Here is a 21,220-nt window from a genome sequence, read left to right as displayed (position 1 = left end):
AAATATTGTCAAAAAATGAAGAAAAGTACCTATAGGCCTCATCGATTTAATCTTCGTTCCTTATATCCTTTCTTATATCAATTTTCCTCAAAGGTACTTCGGTATCATCCAATATAGGTTATTGGACAGTCATGCGACAGCTGAGAGTGTCATCAAGACTACAAAGGTATCTCCCGATAGGTACTTTATACCATAAAGTTAATATACCTAGCGGAATAGAGAAACAAAGGCCTGAGCAAGAGAGATGTCACTATCAGTAACACTGCGTGGTAAAAAGAAACGTGTGATACATGACAGCAGCATACTTTTTTTGACGTCCAGTCGGCACGTGCCGCACGTTGACAATTTAATCTCATAGAAATCATGTTCAATCATGCTTGTATAAGTGTGTACGTACACATATTTTTACACACAGATGAAACCAATTTCGGTTTCGTTTGACAGCGCGAGATTGTAGCTCTATTCCGCTAGGTATATTAACTTTATGATTTATACTCGACTGTTGAGGAGGGATTGTGTTTTTCGAAGATAAAAATTGCAGTAAACAGGACTATATCACAAGTAAAGTTAAACATGAATCTGTTAAACATAATTATATTTTATTTATTGCGTGCGTAAGAAGTTAAGCAATTCATGTTTTATTTTTCATTTTAAACATCATACATATTCGCTTACTATACCGATTTCCATAAAATTTGGGATGAAGATATTTTGAATCCCGAGTCTTGAATAGTTTCTAACGAGAAAAAATGCTCCCGCATATGAAACAATTTTTTTAAAGAAGTTGTTGGCAATATTATCTAGTTTACAATGACAATAATCAAAGTAAGTAAAAAAAATGTTTTGAATCCTCTTTGCAATAGACCGTAGTATGTATACACCGTACCTACTGTAATAGCAAATTTTCTTGTATACTTACTCAATATTATAACAGTTTTATCGAAAAAATTAAAAGAAGTTTCGAAGTGAGAAAATTGAAGACGATTCAGCTGAGCTCAAATGGAATAATTATGCGGAAGTCTTAAATGATAAGACATTTTAAACCCTAATTTCAATTTCAACGAACAAAAGACGTTCTATTCGAGGGTGTAATTTATAATTTGTCGATGGAATTTTTAAATGCCTGACTTGTTTTATTGACTGCATGACCTTTGGTATATACAGAACCTCTATAAGCCAACACTTTTTTTATGAAATAAGGGGGCAAACGGGTCACCTGATGGAAAGCAACTTCCGTCGCCCATGGACACTCGCAGCATCAGAAGAGCTGCAGGTGCGTTGCCGGCCTTTTAAGAGGGAATAGGCTAATAGGGGAGGGTAGGGAAGGGAATAGGGGAGGGTAGGGAAGGAATAGGAGAGGGTAGAGAAGGGAAAAGGATCCCCTACGGATTGGGCCTCCGGTAAACTCACTCACTCAGCGAAACACAGCGCAAGCGCTGTTTCACGCCGGTTTTCTGTGAGCTCGTGGTATTTCTCCGGTCGAACCGGCCCATTCGTGCTGAAGCAAGGCTCTCCCACGTTAAAAAGTAAATGCTTGACTTGTTTTATTGACTTGACTTGTTTTATTGACATGACCTTTGGTATATACAGAGCCCCTATAAGCCAACACGTTCTCTTAATCGCTTCTTAATCATGGTTACAAATTACAAAACTAACTGATAATACTTCAGGAAGTGTATGTGCTCCTTGTATAGAGTTCACTGTAAAAGTAGCTGCGCTGAAAGAGTAAGTATATTTTTGCGTTTTGTATGGTTGACTTCAGGACGCTCACGCTGGGGCGCTTGTCCATTACAAATCACCAAAAATATTCCTCTTTTAGCGCAACAACTTTCACAAGAACTCCATACAAGGGAAAAATGCACATATTTACACTCTAGTGTCTAAACACACTAGGCCGAAGTTACGCGGCGTAAATTACGTCCGCAATGTCAAACGCCTACACAATGCGGTCTCAATGTGCTCACTCCTTAACATCGCAAAAACAACCTTAGTGTCTAAACACACTAGGCCGAAGTTACGCAGCGTAAATTACGCATGATTACGTCAGCGCATACAAAATACGGACGGAACGCGACGGAATACAGTGTCGTCGGCAATTTAAAATACGTTGCAGGCGTAATCATGCGGAATTTACGCCGGTGTAACTTCGGCTTAGTGTGTTTAGACACTAACAGAAACCCTCCTGGCGCGTTCTTATAAAAGCGCAAAGACATAAACAAATAAAATAATTCATTCTCTGCATAAAAGTTTTGCCGAATATATTGCTAGAATATTAAGTGGCAGACCTATATTCTTATGGTGGGTATGCATACCGGCACATAAAAACTATTTTATTACATATTTTGAATAACAAAGCGCAACAATGTAGGAGTATAATTATTTTCTTATATATTTAGTATGAGGCATGTTTAATTGTTTAATGTATCTGACGTGAGAGAGCCATATGCTTCGATACGAATGGGCTGGCTCGACCGGAGAAATACCACGGGCTCACAGAATACCGGCGTGAAACAGCGCTTGCGCTGTGTTTCGCCGAGTGAGTGAGTTTACCGGAGGCCCAATCCCCTACCTTTTTCCCTTCCCTACCCTCTCCTATTCCTTTCCTACCCTTCCTTATTCCCTTCCCTACCCTCTCCTATTTCCTTCACTACCCTCCCCTATTCCCTTCCCTACCCTCCCCTATTACCCTATTCCCTCTTAAAAGGCCGGCAACGCACCTGCAGCTCTTCTGATGCTGCGAGTGTCCATGGGCGACGGAAGTTGCTTTCCACCAGGTGACCCGTTTGCTCGTTTGCCCCCTTATTTCATAAAAAAATGACTATATGTGGGCTGCAACTCCGTTGCAGCAAAATAAGTTTTTGTACATTTTTTCGCAACAATAACATCCTATGTACTTTGCCGTCATTCAAAGTATCGTATCGCCATCTTCTAACGCCCAGGAATACTAACAACGCGTCACTGTTTATTCTCAAAAAACGTCATCTAGTTGACGCACAGGAATACTATCAATGCCCTCTGCCTCTACCATGTAGGTACTAATAAAAAAATGTAGAGGTCAAATATCGTTCTGTCTAGACTCCTTTACGCCGAACGCGCTATAAGAAACTTCGTTCCAATACTTATACTAGTTGATACCCGCAACTCCGTTGTGTCGAAGTTTGTTCATCGCGTGGAAACCGTTCGCATTGCCGCAATAAAAATTAAAAACTATCCTATATCCTTTCCCGTAAATATCTCTACACCCAACTAAATCGGTTCAGCCGTCAAAACGTGAAGAGGTTACAGATAGACACAATCACATTTGTAATATTAATAAGGCTTAAATAAATAAACGGGGCTTTTCAAAATCGTAATCTACAGTCAGCCTTCCTAATTCCACTTCGAATGTATATTGTATAATCTTGATTATCTGATAAATTTTCACCATCAATATCCTTGTATTGATTAATCTGTCACCATTCATTACCTTGTCTTGTGCATATTTAACAATTTGTTAGCTTGACCTATTTTAACTTCCCTGTGAGCAAAAGTTTACATAAACAATATCTAAGGCTTTATTTCGCAAGATTATAAAGAAATGTATGGTAACGATTTATTTAGCCCATCAATCCCCAAGCGGCACTCGGCTGTCGCATTACAAACTGGTAAAGTAATTCTTGTTTTTTAAATATCTTAGGGGTGTAGCCAAAAACAGTCATTAGCCCGGGCGCACACTAGCGGCCAGGCCGCGGCGGCCATCGAAAGTATAGTGTGGCCGCTTGACAGCGTGCGGCCAGGTGCGCGTGGTCTATGGCGGTTTCATACTAAGGCATATAATATCTCGATGGCCGCAGCGCCCTGGCCGCCGCGGCTTGGCCGCTAGTGTGCGCCCGGGCTTAGTACTAGTACTAGAGTACTTAGTCAAAATGCATTCGTTAGTTTCGATAGTGAAGTTGGATGTCAAAAATTTTAGGATTAATTGACATAGCGCATCGCTAAGACGTGTCATGGCGCTTGCAATGCCTTGTGTCAAATTCCATACATCTAATTTCGCTACCGAACATCGCCAGACCTTAGATATTTATACTTAACTAGAGATCGCTCAATGGTCGAAATTCGACATTAGGACCACTACGTTTCATTTCTAAAAAAATATTAACTTTATCATATTTTTTTCAACTCTCGTCTCTGGGACTCGGTTGATCTCAGACTGGCCGTGTAAGTATTGTCTAAAATAGCAGCTAAGATTCAATAAAAAAAAATATAATCCATTTTCAATTTGTCAACTTGTTGTCAACAGAATTCAACCATAAATAAAACCATAAATAAAAGAGTATAATTCGTATGTATAGGTTTGTCACTCAAAAATCTGTCATCTTCTTGAGTGTGCGTATTGTAGTGTGTGTAATGTTTTATTTGTTAAAAAAATGTGTGATAAAAGTATAGTTTCAATATAATATTAGCTCGATGCACTCCTTCACCATATAAACTATAACTGTGCAAAATTTTATTCATCTACGTTTCCGCATTTTCCGTCAAAAGGGATACAAAGTTTTTCGCTTGCGTATTAATATATAGATTAGGCCGTATAGGCCGTCCTAGAGCGGTGGCAGATTTCATACACGGAGAAATAGAGTGGCCTAAACTCATAAAAAACAAATCCAGCACTGAAACTAGCGCATTTGACCAGGGACTCCTGCTTCTTGCGGTCAAACTGTACCATACCATTATAACATTGCTCGATAACTACATTTCAATAGTTGAAATTGTCCGAAGTTGAATTATAAATTGGACATGTGCAGCGAAGTTGGCGCAGTGCACGTGCTTCAAACTTTAACTTTTCGTTCGGAACTTCGCAGAGGAAGTTAAATGTCAGATCACTGTTAAATAAGCTGGAAAGTTCCGGCTTTGAGGATAGATCTAAAGGTTATATTACGCACCAGCTGTTGCCTGCAGCGACAGCACAATAAAAAAAAACATTCTCTTATGATTTTTTGCTCCTATTGGCAATATTAGTGTGATGTGATGCTAATAGATTAAAACCTTTCTTGATAAATGGACTATCCAACACCAGCAGCAGTTTCTGTGATTCTGAGAAGGCCTAAAGATAGAATGGAATGGTAGTTGCTAAAAGCCTTTTTCAAAAGACAAGCGTAATGAAATATTGTTACAAAAAAGCTACATAAACAAATAGATAAATCCAATTTAAACATATATTTTTTTATGAAATAAGGGGCAAACGAGCAAACGGGTCACCTGATGAAAAGCAACTTCCGTCGCCCATGGACACTCGCAGCATCAGAAGAGCTGCAGGTGCGTTGCCGTCCTTTTAAGAGGGAATAGGGTAATAGTGGAGGGTAGGGATGGGAAGGGAAGGGAATAGGGGAGGGTAGGGAAGGGAATAGGGTAGGGGATTGGGCCTCCGGTAAACTCACGCACTCGGCGAAACACAGCGCAAGCGCTGTTTCACGCCGGTTTTCTGTGAGAGCGTGGTATTTCTCCGGTCGAGCCGGCCCATTCGTGCCGAAGCATGGCTCTCCCACGTATAAAATAAATACGATAAAGCCGTGTATGTGATCTTACCGTTATGATTTATTATCAATCTCGTACGAATTCAATTAACTAATGACATATCAACCTTAATTATATCATTCATGTTCAAATTGAAATTATATTGTGTTGTACAATTAATAATTTCCATACAAATTGACGGGATGCCTCCTCGTTTATTATATTTGATAATGTTATGTTACATAATAATATGATGATATCAATACTCACATACTAATATTATAAATTAGAAAGCGTGTCTGTCTGTCTGTTACTTTTTCACGCCCAAACCGCTGAATCAATTTTGCTGAAATTCGTATGGAGATACTTTTAGTCCCGGGAAAGGACATAGGATACATTGTATCCCGGAAAAATGTACGGTTTCCGCGCGATTAACGAATTTTGGGTGCAACGGTGTTGCGGCCGCCTTTTAGTTACTTTTATTGTTTTAGTTGCAGTGGTGGGAGTGGGTGGTAGACCAATTGCCCGTTTACAAAAGTGAAGTCCTGATGACAACCTTTATAGGGTTCGGTACCCAAAGGGTAAAAACGAGACCCTAAAATTAAAATATATTAAATAATGAAGGGAGGCTCCCATACAAAAAACACAACTTTTAGCCTATTTTTGCTCCATAGTAGTACTTTGCTCTTCGTGCGCAAGTGCAACTCGCACCAGCCGAGCTAGCACGGCCACCAGTAGAAATGCGAAAGTATGGACAAACTGTGGACATAAACTTAAGGTGGCGTTCCAATCTTTACCGCGGCTAATCTCGACCGACAAAAATTCAATTAAAGTGCCACTTTATGACAGACTATAATGTATGTCTAAAGTAGGATATTATTTGAATTTTTAGGACTATAGTCTGTCATAAAGTGGCATTTTAATTGAGTTTTTTGGAACGAAAAAAGATCGGAACCGCACCTTAAGTTTATCTCCACAATTTGTGACTATAGTCTGTCATAAAGTGGCATTTGAATTGAAGTTTTCGTAACGAAAAAAGATCGGAACGGCACCTTAAGTTTATCTCCATAGTGTGTCTATACTTTCGCATTTCCACTGGTGGCCGTGCTAGCTCGGCTGGTCGACTTTTTAATAAATTTCATAGTTGTAACTAAATTCACCGTATATTTAAAGAACTTCTCAATTGAGAAAATCTCTTTCGTCCTTTCTTGGGACTCAAAGTATTTCCATATTTCCGCAAAATCGGTTCAGGTGTTTGGATGCGAAGAGGTAACAGACAGACACACTTTCGCATTTATAATATTAGTATGAAAAACGAAAGTGACGGTTTTGATGATATTTATATAAATACAAAATGGCGACGAAATCTACATACAGCTAATGAATGTACACTCGTTGTGAGTTCATTAATTTCGTGTTGTGTATTCTCGGTGGGCTAACTTTGTAACAGATGGTGTAAAGTTGGGGCCAAAAATTAACCCTTGTATGGCACCAAGTAGCATTTAGCATTTTTGTAGCAATATGTAACTTCAGTCTTTACTTTTCGTAACAATATTATGTAGCATCTATACTTTTTCGTAGCAATACTATGTAGCATTTTCACTTTTTTGGGACAATTTGTAGCATCTTTACATTTTTCTTAGCATTTTGGAGCATCTTCAGTCTTCGCATTTTTCGTAGTAATTTGTAGTATCTTCACATTGTCGTAGAAATTTGTAGTATCTTCATATTGTCTTAGCAATTTGTAGAGTCTTCACTTGTTCGTAGCAATTTGTAGTATCTTCACATTGTCGTAGAAATTTGTAGTATCTTCATATTGTCTTAGCAATTTGTAGAGTCTTCACTTGTTCGTAGCAATTTGTAGTATCTTCACATTGTCGTAGAAATTTGTAGTATCTTCATATTGTCTTAGCAATTTGTAGAGTCTTCACTTGTTCGTAGCAATTTGTAGTATCTTCACATTGTCGTAGAAATTTGTAGTATCTTCATATTGTCTTAGCAATTTGTAGAGTCTTCACTTGTTCGTAGCAATTTGTAGCATCTTCAGATTTTCGTAGCACTTGTAGCTAACGGTATATGATTCGTAGCAAATAGATTTTTCGTAGACTTTCGTAGCATTCTCGTAGACATTGAGATGTTTCATTGCTAGTCGTAGCATATTGCAATTATTTTTAGCATTCTGTATACACTATACAGTATATACTGTATATTATAATTATTAGTGGATAGGGTTTTAGTATAGGTACAGGTTAGAATTTCAGCTGTTTTTTAGCATCAATAATTGTAGTTATCTATGGCATCTCATAGCTAATGCTGAATATTTCTTAGCCATGTGTTGACGATGTTTAGTAGCTTTATTTATGAAATAAGGGGCAAACGAGCAAACGGGTCACCTGATGGAAGGTCCGTCGCCCATGGACACTCGCAGCATCAGAAGTGCTGCAGGTGCGTTGCCGGCCTTTTAAGATGGAATAGAGTAGTAGGGGAGGTTAGGGATGGGAAGGAAATGGAATAGGGGACGGCAGGAAAGGAAATAGGGTAGGGGATCGGGCCTCCGGTAAACTCACTCACTCGGCGAAACACAGCGCAAGCGCTGTTTCACGCTGGTTTTCCGTGAGAACGTGGTATTGCTCCGGTCGAGCCGGCCCATTCGTGCCGAAGCATGGCTCTCTCACGTTTAATAGCTTTATATTGTACCTTGATTCTACGACTTTTGTATATCAATACGACGACTACTAATGTCACTGTAAAACAAATATTATATAACTACAAATCGTTTCCTGATCGTAGTCACTAGGAGATTTTTTAAAATATTAGTGAATTATAATTGGAATTTTTAAAATATTATTATTATGTAAATCTGCACCATGTATGAATGTAGTTGCAAATAAACTTTATTATTATTATTAAATATTAGAGGCGTTACATCTTTCGTAATGCCAGATGGGTAAAACAAACATTGTGTTGATCATGATGATTTTTATTGTTACCTTCTGTTTACCACTGCATTATAAGCTTTTATTATTCCAGCAAGATATTCTGAGCATATTATGGTACGGACGTCGGACACGCCACAGCATCGTTTCTGTGACGTAACCACGTAGACGACGTAGTTTAACGTATATATTACGGTGTATTATGTTGTCTGCAGCTCCGAATATTCGGTGACGTAAATACCAATATTGTAAGATGGGTTACCTTACATTTAAGCTTCTACAGACGAACGGCACTTGACAACGGTTGGCGTCGACTACCGTTGATTGCCGCCTACAAGTGTCGACGGCTGCCGTCGGCAAGTGCCGCTTGTCTGTAGGAAGCCTAACACTAGAAGAAATTATTATTACAAGTATTAATACATAGATTTTTGTTTGAAATTATTAGGAATGACGTTCGCAAATAAATTGCGCTAAAATGAAAATTTTCCCACAGCAAAAATTATCCTTCATCCTCTCCGGTCCCTCGAAGCATCTCTTTATCAAATATCATCTTAATTGGATTAGCCGTTTTATTTAAGAACGCTGTACATTTTCGCATTAATAATATATATTATTAATGATTTAAGAGGAGTCCACACAGCCCTTTTTTCCATACAAACGTTGTCCCCGGTTTCCTCCCTGGATAATGCTAGTAGAGTTATAATTGTTTTCCTGAATATCTACGGCCACTAATACAATGTCTCTATGTTTTCTTTTTTTTTATAATTTAATTATTAAATATGATATGAACGTTCAAAAACCCAAAAAAATGGCCAGATTTTCCGCTGTGTTCAAACATCCAGAAAATAGATTTGGCTAGATTATACAAAAAAAAAACATAGGAACACAGCTCAAGCCTTTCTTTAATCTTTAATGAAAAAAGTACTTAAATCGGTTAAGTTTTGGAGAAGGAATCAGGGGACAACGAATCGTTGATTTTCTGCAGTTGTCTCTATCGCGTTCTGCGGTATAGGCTTGAAGTAAGGGAGACAGCTATCACACGTACTTTTTTTTCATTTCTCTAGCTCTTGGTGTATGAATGTCAATAATAGGACTTTCTATTCTGCCAATAAGAGGGAATTAGTTGCAAAAGTAACCTCTTTGTATTTACAGTGCGGCGGCGGCTGCGGAGGCGGTGTGTCGCCGCGCGCCGCCGCCGCTGCTGCGCTCGCGCACGCTGCCCGCCATCGTCGCGCCGGGCTTCTCCATACTGCACGCGCAGATCGACCCGCATCGCACCACAGGTATTTATAATGTATAATATAGTACTAGCGTTTAGGTAAAAAAATACTCTAAAATACGCTTTCAACAAAATTTTTCAAGACTTAGGTATTCGACGTTACGCGACGCGACTAAAACTCGCGTGCGTGCAGGAGGCCTACCATGAAACCGTTTTGAGACTCAAATAATCGAACGAGAATGCCGCGTCCTGCTCTAACAAACGAGAAATGAAGTTGTTAGAGCAGGACGCGGCATTCTCGTCCGATTGTTTGAGTCTCAAAACGGTTTCGTAGTAGACCTACTGAATCTCCGCCCGTGCAGAAGACGCGCATGTCTGAATGCGGCCTTACGCGTAAGTGGCGTAAGGGCGCATACTAATATGCGTGTATATTAACAACAAATTTCGTAAATACTATTGGTTTTTTATTATAATCCAGTGCCCTTTATGAGCACTGTGACACATCACGTGTCACATCATGTAAAAACCCGCTCTCTCTGTGTTCTATTTCTCCATTCGAGTCGCATTTTAATGCTGAATTTAATACAAATACAAATCTTTATTACCATAATCTTAGTTTACAATTTTAAAAGTGGCGGTATATATTATGGTGCAACGCAAATATGATAGCTCCTTATTCTGCAAGATCGTAGTATTATAAGTTTTATTATAATCATGAAGAACTCTACTTAACCTCAATTTACTAATTGCTGTAACGCATCTCCATAATATAATATCAACGTACCAAAATTAACTAAAATGCTTTAGTTCACTTCATTTTACGATGTACTAACGACGTAAACGCCTACCTACTTAAGTACGAGGGGCTTAATTCTTATACCTCGATTGCGTTGCTCCTTCGTTTTCATTTAGGGCCCTTTTACACGGGTGACCATAGCCGCACGATTTACGCCGCACGGCGAAAACCGACTGTCTAAATGGCAATTCGGTTTGCGGCGTATTGCCATAGACAGTCGATTCTCGCCGTGCGGCTATAGTGACCCGTGTAAACCCCGCATTACGTGTAAACAGATCCACTCGTAACTTTAACTCGTAACACAATATTGTTTCACTCGTAACTTAGAGCGAAGGAAACGTTTGAATCATGAGAATTGGTTCCCTGAATTCATAAATAAACTAAAACAACTTATGGCTGAATTCTTGCGCTTCTAGAGTCAGAGACACATAAATCATTGTTACTGTCTCTACTTAGCTAGATGAAAGGATTTGGCTATTTAGCTGTTACATTCTAGTTACGTTCTACTAAGAGCTCCAAAAAAATTGAAAGTGATAAATAAAAAAGCCTAAATTTGAAAATAGTTTAACAGTAGGTACAGTAAAATATGTTAGTGGTATTATTATGTTTTTACTACAGTAAATCTGGATGCTTAAAGAAAAAATAGGATCGAAAAAGAACCCAAAAAAAATTTTGTCTTTATTTATAACGAATTATTGTATTCATCTGGTATCTGATGACATTTTCTAAAAAAACATTTATGTATCGGTCGCGGAGCTGCAACAATGACATTAAATTCTTAAGCTCACTTTAAGAATAATGTGATTTAAGTCAATGCAAATGGATAGGATCGAATCAACATTCAATAGTGTGACGTCTATACTGGCTGGTCGGTACACTAAGGTAAATTTCAAAACGTACCCTAAATAAAGTCAAAATCGGATACCAGCTACAACTTTTGAAAGCGCTGCCATTTTTAATTGAAGACGTAAGTGAATGACGAACGTTTTATAACTTTAGGACTATAACTCATTATTTTCCTTATAGTTTGAACAAACCTTGTAACTTACTTGCTCCATCATCTGGTTCATCTATACATAGAATTCACATTTTTTTTATCCCAAATAATTTTCCCGGTCCTAAAGCCTCCATTTATGCAAGAAAACCGGAGTTTTCAAATTACCCACTTCATCCACTCATGTTTTCAATTGAGAGTTAAGAGGTTTTGTGAAATTTCACAAAGCCTCTAAACTTACAAATACTTTCAAACTAACTTAAATGAAGTATTGAAATAGTTTTACATGTTCAACTTGTAATGAATTTGGACTCACAATTGATGGTTCTAAGTAGTCGGTCGCGTGCTGAAAAAGTTTGTAACGTTATTTATGTCGCGCTAGGCTTCACTGTATTAACATAAAACAGCAATTATCCGACCAGCATTTAAGGTATCTGACTATCATTACCATTTACACTGGTTTTATTTTGTTGGTTTTTCGTTTTGAGAACACGAAATTATTTTTTATTTCACTTTTGTATATCATTATATACGAAAATAGGAATATTTCAGATAACACTTATTTATTTAAACGTGAGTTTGTTGATCGGCTTAAAATTACTAGGCCGATGATGTTAAAATTTAACACAAACTATTATAATCTTATATATAAAATTCTCGTGTCACAATGTTAGTTACCGTACTCCTTCGAAACGGCTTTACTGATTTTAACCAAATTTTATATTATGCATATTCAGTAGATCTGAGAATCGGCTACTGGCTACTTTTTATATTGATAAGCGCATTTGTTGAATAAATAATAGCAAATTATTACAACTCGAGACTGACGGCGACCATTGTTTGTGCGACGGGATAGCGATGGACGTTGTCATGGTGCTATACTTATTTAGTCTCTTCAATAAAATAATATGGGAGAAATACTTTATATGGCAAAACAACATTTGCCGGGACAGCTTGTTATAATAATATATAAGCTACTTTTCCTCACATTAAAATGTACAGTAGTTGCGGGATTATTATGAGCCTACGAGAAAGCAGACAAGATCTAATTAATTCAATATCGATCAACACAATAATAATCATATATTTTATGAGCCTGAAAATATTATTACTTATGTAAAATATTCATCAAAATCATTATTTTCTGTCTAAACTCATTAAAAATAATTCCTGCGTATAAAATATTGGAAGCTTCGTTAGTTTTATATTACAAGTAGTTTAAAACGTGTTTTCTTTTTGTAAAGAAAATGTGGAAAATCTCGAAGGCTGTAGGAATCGCGCACTTAATGCTTGTAAGAGATCCACGGAATTTTGTACTCGAGGGAGTGCTCTCAGAAAAGGTTTTAAAAATATGTTAAAATACACATTTGTTTCGTTAACTAAGTGTGTTTGAGATTAATACGACTTGAATTTATCTAGTTACTCTAGAAACTTGAGAACGGCTGAACCAATTTGGCTAGTTTTAGTCTTGAAATATATGTGAAAGTCCAGGGAAGGTTTATTTAGGAGGAAAGTAATACGAAGTTTACTGGGTCATCTATTAAACAATAAATTATTTAATTTTAGTCATAACCTAGTTTGGTTTTTGCCAAAATGGCGTTCGTAAAATTTTTAATTTTAAACACTGCAGAGCAAGCTAAGCAAGTATAGTCACAATAGATCCTCATGGGTCGCAGTGACGTCAGGGCTACAGTGACCTGCCTTCTTTAAAAAAAAAAAAAGCTAAGCAAGATTGTTGAGGTTTGGGAAGAGTAATATGTAATATGCAAAAATGTGTCTTTATAATATAGGTTACCTCTCACATGTAAACTGGTGAAGTTTGGATAAAATTTAGTACGGTAATAGGTACTTTAAGTTTCGAGAAAGAACAAAGGAAAATTCTTATCTCGGCAAAATATATGATTCCGACGATAGAAAGTAATTTATTTCATACTAAGTTGAACTCATGAGTTACGAGAAAGGATATAGAATTTTTGTAGCTGAACAAAATGTACGGTTCTCATGAGATAAAATTTCAAACAAAGTTGAAAACTACGTTTATTTCAATACAAATTCGAGCTCTGTATCGCATATTCAAATAAAATTATTGCAAAGTGCAAAAGTATAAGGTTTCCTTTGATACGGTATCTATTCAACGTTTGTGTGTGACAATCGGTAGGGTTTTAGCTCAAAGGCAAACCCTTATACAAAGTAAAATATGTTTCAATTTAATGTTTAAACATTGCTAGATCTATATTAAAATTATATTGAGTCCTTTTGTCTGTCTGTCTCTAGGCTGTATCTCAAGAACCGCTATAGCTAGACTTCTGAAAATTTCACAGATTGTGTTATATCTGTTGCCGCTATAACAAAAAATACTAAAAACAAAATAAAATAAATAATTAAGTGGGGCTCCCATACAACAAACGTGATTTTTTTGGCCTTTTTTGCTCGTAACCAATAATGGTAGCAGGTAGGCACTTGAAATACTCACAATATTCTTAATTACATTTGTTCTTTAATAATAAATAAAAAAAATTTAATAAAATAAATAATTAAAGGGGGCTCTCACACAAAAAACATATTTTTTACCTATATTGCTCTATAATGGTACGGAACCCTTCGTGCGCGAGTCCAACTCGCACTTGGCCGATTATTTAATGTTACGAAAAGTATGATTTCCGTGGCATATGCGATTTTCCGCAAATCCTACGACACACAGGTGTAGGATTTGCGTACGGAAAAGCATTCTACATTTTCCGGAAAAAGGAAGTAATAAAAATATTTCGTTGTGTGAAAATATGCAAACGTCGCAAGCATTTTATATACGACGAGCTTTTGCCCGCGGCTTCGCTCGCGTTAAGAAGTATTATTATATACAAACTTTCATCCCCTATTTGAACCCCTTGGGGTTGGAATTTATCAAAATCCTTTCTTAGCGGATGCCTACGTTATAACATCTACCTGCATGCCAAATTTCAGCCCGATCCGTCCAGTGGTTTAGGCTGTGCGTTGATAGATCACTATGTCCATCAGTCAGTCACCTTTGAGTTTGATAAATATAGATTTTATTTTGAGGTTATTTTGTAAAAACAACTATGCGAACAGCTAATAAAATCTGTGTTCTATCGTTTGCGGGGTTTTGAAAAACAGAGATCGCAGTATGAAAGCTATTTTTTTGCGAAGGTTCCGAAACAAAATTCAGTATATTCGACGCCATATTGCATCGGTGTCACACTGACAAGAAAAGTATGACGTTTAATACACACACTAACAAAGTAATTACATCAATACACAGCTGGCGCATATATTATTAGGACGAATAATTAACCTTTTATGGCGTCGATTCTAAAAGTTATGAACACTTAAATTAGCCAGTAAACTGGGTTATAGTTCGGAACATAACCTATAAAACATGGACAAAGATTTGAAAAAGTATTTTTTACAGAAAAAAAAAACAAGAAATAGCAACGCCATCTTTTTATTTCGACGTGCATTATTATACGTCTACGAGTACGAGGTTTAGGAGATACTTGGAATAAACTCTTAGAGCTACCTCCTCCTTAACAGAATTTATAGTCGTTCCCAATATTCGCATATTTTTCAGGATAATGTAATCTTGTTTCCTTGTTTCTATTTTTGTACGGTACTTTTTGCCAAAGGCATGAATACATTGTACAAATGTTTGGTCGTTTGTTTAGATAGGTAAGTATAATTAATAAGCTCTACTTGGGGTTTTCCCATGTTATCTTCTGTAAACCTATAATATTGTTATTTTGTACTATAAAATTTACAACTATTTACATAAAAAACAAAGTGGAAAAAGTGAAGCTTCTAAAACCCTCTTAACGTGCCTAAAGATGTTTCACATTCAAATTATTATAAGCTTTACTTTATCTAGAAAACATAAAGTAAGGGCCGCAATTAGAGACATATTTTAATGATAACTCAACCTTAATAAAGATTAAAACTTAAGCTTCATTAATTTACTGTGTAACAGTTCATTACACTTAAGCAAACATTAAATATCTCTAATTACGGCCGTAAGATCTATTTTACCAATAAATTACATACATTTCTAGATTTGCCTCCTAGGTAAGTCTTATCGGCCGCCTAGACGAGCAATTTTATTGCGTTATATTATTGACAGTCTAGAGTTGATATTGAACATCACGCGCCTTCAATCTAATTGTCAAATAAACTGTTTAATGAAATTGAAGTGTGATATTGACAATAAAATTGCTCGTCTAGGGGACCGGTTAGTTTTTTCCATTTTGTTCTTACTCAGATCTGTACCTAACCAATTTAGGCAGCCGTGAAAGCCGCTGTCAATACGAAGACGCGGATGGAATAAAAGATAAGTTATTCAAATATATTTTCCCCTTTGATAAACGATGAGTAAGAATTGTGAACACTTTTCTTGAGTCGTGAAGGAGCCAGAACTGTTTTCTAACTCAGTTGTGGCACGTTTTATCTCTATATCTTTTTTTTCTATATATCTTTTTCAGCAGTAGATTTTAATTATGTACAAAATTAAAACAAATAAATAAATACATACGTGGAAGAGCCATGCTTCGGCACGAATGGGCCGGCTCGACCGGAGAAATACCACGTTCTTACAGAAAACCGGCGTGAAACAACGCTTGCGCTGTGTCCTAAAAGGCCGGCAACGCACCTGCAGCTCTTCTGATGATGCGAGTGTCCATGGGCGACGGAAGTTGCTTTCCATCAGGTGGCCCGTTTGCTCGTTAGCCCCCTTCTTTCATAAAAAAAAAAAACTACTGCAAATCGTTTATCGCTCGAGAATCGTACATTTTTCCATGATAAAAAGTATCCTATGTCCTTTCCCGGGACTCCAAGTATCTCCATTCCCAGGAAAGTCGGTTCAGTGGTTTGGGCGTGTAGAGTTAGCCAGACATACTTACATATTATTATGGATAAACAATAAAAAAAATATTTAAACTTCGAACTGTTATAGTTTTAGTACTTATCCCATGGATTACACTTAAATATCCTCGTTAATATTAAAATATTATTTCCGATTATAATTTAAAATACATCCGATTTAAGTCCCAAAACAATCAAACATTAATTAAATTTTCCAATAATAATTCTGAAATCACTCCAATAAACGCAATTATTGTTCGCTCCACAAAAGTCCAGGTATTTACTATTGCTGGCTGTTTTCCAGTTGCATTGAGAGCTATAATAAATGCCATTATTTCATTTTATAGTTGTTGCCTATTATAAATAGCACTTTAGTTATTGATGTTTTAATTATTGGAACGTAGTTCGTTATCGCGCGTTGCGCCTTGGGCTAGACTGAAAAAGTCGACACTTTTTATTAGTACCTGCATGGTAGGGGCAGAGGGTGTTGATAGCATTCCTGTGCTTCAACTAGATGGCGTTTTTTGAAAATAAACAGCGAACCTTTGTTAGTATTCCTGGGCGTCAGTAGATCGCGTTTTTTTTCAATAATTTTTTTGAGTGTTTATAGGGGAGTGTTAATGTACAGGTTTTTTGATCATAAGAAATAACTTCGTTCCATTCGTGTCCCTTGACACCTCTCAAGTTTTTTCTAGCTTTTGCTATGGTTGGAATATAAAAATGGAATTCTTTACATTTTTCAATTAAAACTACGCAATGAGACCACCTCGGCCATTATTGGCCAGTATAAGCAATTTCGAATGTGTAGTAAACGTGTTCGTCTATGATTACCATCACGATGTGATGTTTATTGGTTATTCATAATGACCCAATGTTAAGAAAACCCATTAGACTAAAGACTCGGCACGAATGTGTCGTTGTTGTTCGATGACGGGACGCATTTGTAAGTAGTTTTTTTTGAGTTTTGGTGCTTCCACCATCAGGTTATATTTTAATTGCTTAATCTGTCTTTTTTTCATGATAATATCACCTACATGCCTGCCGCCCATGCTTAAGCATTTTTCACATATATTTCTTTAACTAGATGACGCCCGCAACTCCGTTGCACCAAAATACGTATATCGCTCGGGAATCATATATTTTTCTGGGATAAGAAGTATCCTATGACCTTTCTAGGGACTCGAAGTATCTCCATATCTCTCAGCATAGTAACAGACAGACAGACACACTTTCGCATTTATAATATAAGCAAAAAAGTTTCCATAATCACACCTCATCAAGGCCACGCACCTTTTCACAAAAAGCGATTTATTCATGTTCGATAGTCGATGATCGCGACAAAATGTCCGCCACGTGTCACGTTGCGGCGCCATTAAAATTCAAGCAGGAATTATGCAAATACCCCTCTCCTAGGCGTCGATACCCCTCGTAACGTAAGGCTGTGGACAACAAGGAAATTATATCGTACCTCTAGTATTTTCATCAAAAACTTCTTTAGTTTCGTTAGAATTGTTTTATTTTGCCTGAATGTTCTTAATTCTCGTAACGTTAAGCGGCCTTCCAGATGATCGAAACTTGTCGACGACACGTGTCCACGGCAATCGGCAGCAGCCAACGGCAGTCGACGGCAAAGAGGCCTTACAGACGAACAGCGCGTGCAGTCTAAAAGTGCCGTCGACAAGTAAGACATGGAAATTATTTTGTTGTATTTCGATGAAAAACTTCTTTTGTCGCGTCGGGAGTGTTTTAATTTTGATGCAAAGTGCCGACAGCTCCTGTGATAATATAAGGCTAGTGGACAAGATTGAAAATCATCTTGTCATGTTTTGATGATAAACTTCTTTAGCCACGTTAATATAGTGTTTCAGTTTTGTTCTGAGCGTCGATATCTCCGCGATATAGAGCCGTGGATAACACAGAAATTATCTTTTTAATTGATGAAAAACTTCTTTAGCTGCGCAAAAGCATGGTACGTTATTACGTGTTTCAAATCGATGACTCAGTTTTAGCGTGGACACATTCGTCTATGATTTTCAATGAACGCCGGTCTATAGACGCTTCACAATCGTGGTAGCATTCATAGTTTAAATTTATCATGACCCAACGTGGCCTTTAGAGAAAATAAATGAATTTAGCTAGAGTTACTAAATGAAAATTGCGAAGTTGACGTTTCGTGTTGAAAAAGTAAAACGAAATTTTTTGTGTCAATTTTATGTTTCCCTTCACGAGTTCGCTCTCTCAGCTTTCAGCAGAAATTTGCTTTAATTTGTGAATTGTAAGTATTTAGTTCACAATTCTGTGAACCTTTTGTACTTTTCTATGTTTTAACAACTATTTAAAATATTTCATATTATTGTTTGTTTTCTAAAATACGTCTAGTATTTACAATGTATAAATAGCTTAGCTAAAAGCCGAGCTTTGTGGGGGTACGTCATCAGTCATCACATCTTGACTGACTGATGATAACACATCTACATTCTACACATTAATAAAAATTAATATGTAATGTTATTATGTAAATTAATTGAAATTAATATGTAAATTAATCGAAATGCATGAATCAATAGGCGTGATAGTTTTTCCGTAAAGTGTACCACAAAATTTTCAGGATGTGGAATATAATAAATACCAGCTGTTGCCCGCGACTTCGTCCGCGTCATCATAGTATGATAACAAAGATGGATAGTCCGCTAACAAATATGAAAAAAGTAAAACATAACCTCCTCTTTTTTGGAAGTCAGTTAAAAAGTAGCCTAAGTTACACCTTACTACATCAGCTATCTACCAAAAAAAGTCCTGGCAAAATAGCTCCAGCCGTTTCAGAGATTAGCCGGAACAAACAGACAGACAGACATACAGACGAAAATTAAAAAAAACATTGTTTTGGCGTATGTATCGTATATAGATTAATATGTATGTAGTAAAAAACGGTTCTTTCAATATTACAAACAGACACTCCAATTTTATTTATATGTATAGAATGTAAGTATAGATGTATAGATAAAAATGATAAATGCCTAATTAATAATATTATTATGAATGCCCCTAAGTCCTAACATTGTTTTATTGACATCTCCTGTTTCATTTTGACCATGCCAGTTGGACAGTATCTTTCCAACGTTGAAATCGAACCAGAAAAATCCTTCGCCATGTTACATCGTTTCCCTAACTGCAGGCGTAGCATGGTCACCATAGAAACGGTTTCTTTCTACAGAAGAATATACAAAGTGACAGTTAGACAATGGAAATCCGCCATTTTGTCGATAAAATCTGTCAGTATGTCGATTCTTCCGTAGAAAAAAACCGTTTCTATGGTGACCATGCTAAGCCTGCTGGTTAGGTAATAGTAATCATGGTTCAAGTTATTTAATATGTCAGAGTAGTACACAAGTCAGGTAGTACTTGGCAACTAGTTAAGAGTTTCGTGGTGTTAAGTATTGGAGGAACTTTTATCTTTTATCCTCATATTAAATTCCCCTCACCCAAATGTTTGGAAAGAGTTCAATCACCCCAAAAGTTACTTGAACTTTTAAATAAAAGTATATACTTAATCAAAACTATTTCGGTTTAAGGTGCTGATCACGTATAAAATATTTTTTTTTTATGAAATAAGGGGGCAAACGAGCAAACGGGTCACCTGATGGAAAGCAACTTCCGTCGCCCATGGACACTCGCAGCATCAGAAGAGCTGCAGGTGCGTTGCCGGCCTTTTAAGGGGTAATAGGGGAGGGTACGGAAGTGAATAGGGGAGGGTACGGAAGGAAATAGGGGAGGGTAGGGAAAGGAAAAGGGTAGGGGATTGGGCCTCCGGTAAACTCACTCACTCGGCGAAACACAGCGGGATCTATTACCCATCAAGCCCCATAAGCTCACCGGTGAGCGAAACATAAAAGAATAACAATAGATTTCCAAGAATCCACGATCGAAGGATTAAGATCCATTGCTTAGCATTTATTTTACTCAGACAAGTATTTTAGCAATCTAGAACCTCTGGCTCATTAAAATTCAGAGGCACACTTTACATCTATCATAATCAATGATATTCTACTTATACAGACATGTTACCTCCATACCATTTTCCGGCTTAAATCTCTTCCGAACAATTTTCAAATTCAAAATTGCAAACATTGACAAATTTGACAGATAAGTGAAACAAAAGATACGAAAAACCATTTACATAATAGAGACAGTTCTATTTTTAAACGTCGAATCGTATCAATTCGTATCGCTGTCTTTTTCTTCGCCTGAGCTATGAGTTATGACGAGAATTCGATTTTTTCCAGATTGTTCGAAAAAATAATTGAAAATGTAAATAATCGAGGTATTTATTGTAATCAAGACATGTGGAGATTCCATGTGTTTTGTTTACTTTCGAGTCATAATTGGTACATTTTCGAAACACGCACGACGTCATTTTCCATTTATTTAGGTAAGACAAGACGTGGCACGTTCGTGACTGCGCGCGATGCAGACTAAACAACAGACGGCCCAATTGGGCCGTATTTGAATATTCACAACGCGCGCGGTGGTAACATATCTGCTTTGAGTTTTTCATCATTGATCATAATATTATTTATCGACAACTCTTTATTTGCACATTATCAACATTTTAGGTATTACCTAACCTAAACTAATTATTAATGGCAATAATATGACCCCTATTTTCTTTCTGTTTACAATAAGTATAATAGTTTCTTTCATTATAAAATGTAATTTTATCGGGCTAAGTCAAGTCAATGTTGATCATAATCTGATTTGATATTACCCGACCAAATGACGTAGGTGCACCATCCGCCTGTAAATCAATTCCTATGATAGTTCTACATAAATAATACCATATCATAAAACCATTGTAGTCGGAGCCTTACCTGCGTCGTCTAGATAGAAGTTCGGTTCATTTTAATGTCATTACCATATTT

At 36.9% G+C, this 21,220-nt stretch overlaps 1 protein-coding gene across 1 annotated transcript in view; it reads left to right on the top strand.

Moving 5' to 3' along the window:
- The window catches only part of LOC121732232 (ankyrin repeat and fibronectin type-III domain-containing protein 1), a 160,752-nt gene that overhangs the window by 10,571 nt on the left and 128,961 nt on the right, over nt 1-21,220 (top strand). The window contains exon 2 of the mRNA XM_042122048.1: nt 9,579-9,709. Within this exon, the coding sequence (XP_041977982.1) occupies nt 9,579-9,709 (131 nt within the window). The remainder of the gene's footprint in view (nt 1-9,578; nt 9,710-21,220) is intronic.

This window comes from Aricia agestis, chromosome 12, assembly GCF_905147365.1.
Source record: "Aricia agestis chromosome 12, ilAriAges1.1, whole genome shotgun sequence".
NCBI lineage: Eukaryota > Metazoa > Arthropoda > Insecta > Lepidoptera > Lycaenidae > Aricia > Aricia agestis.
This window is presented reverse-complemented; position numbering and strand designations above follow the sequence as displayed.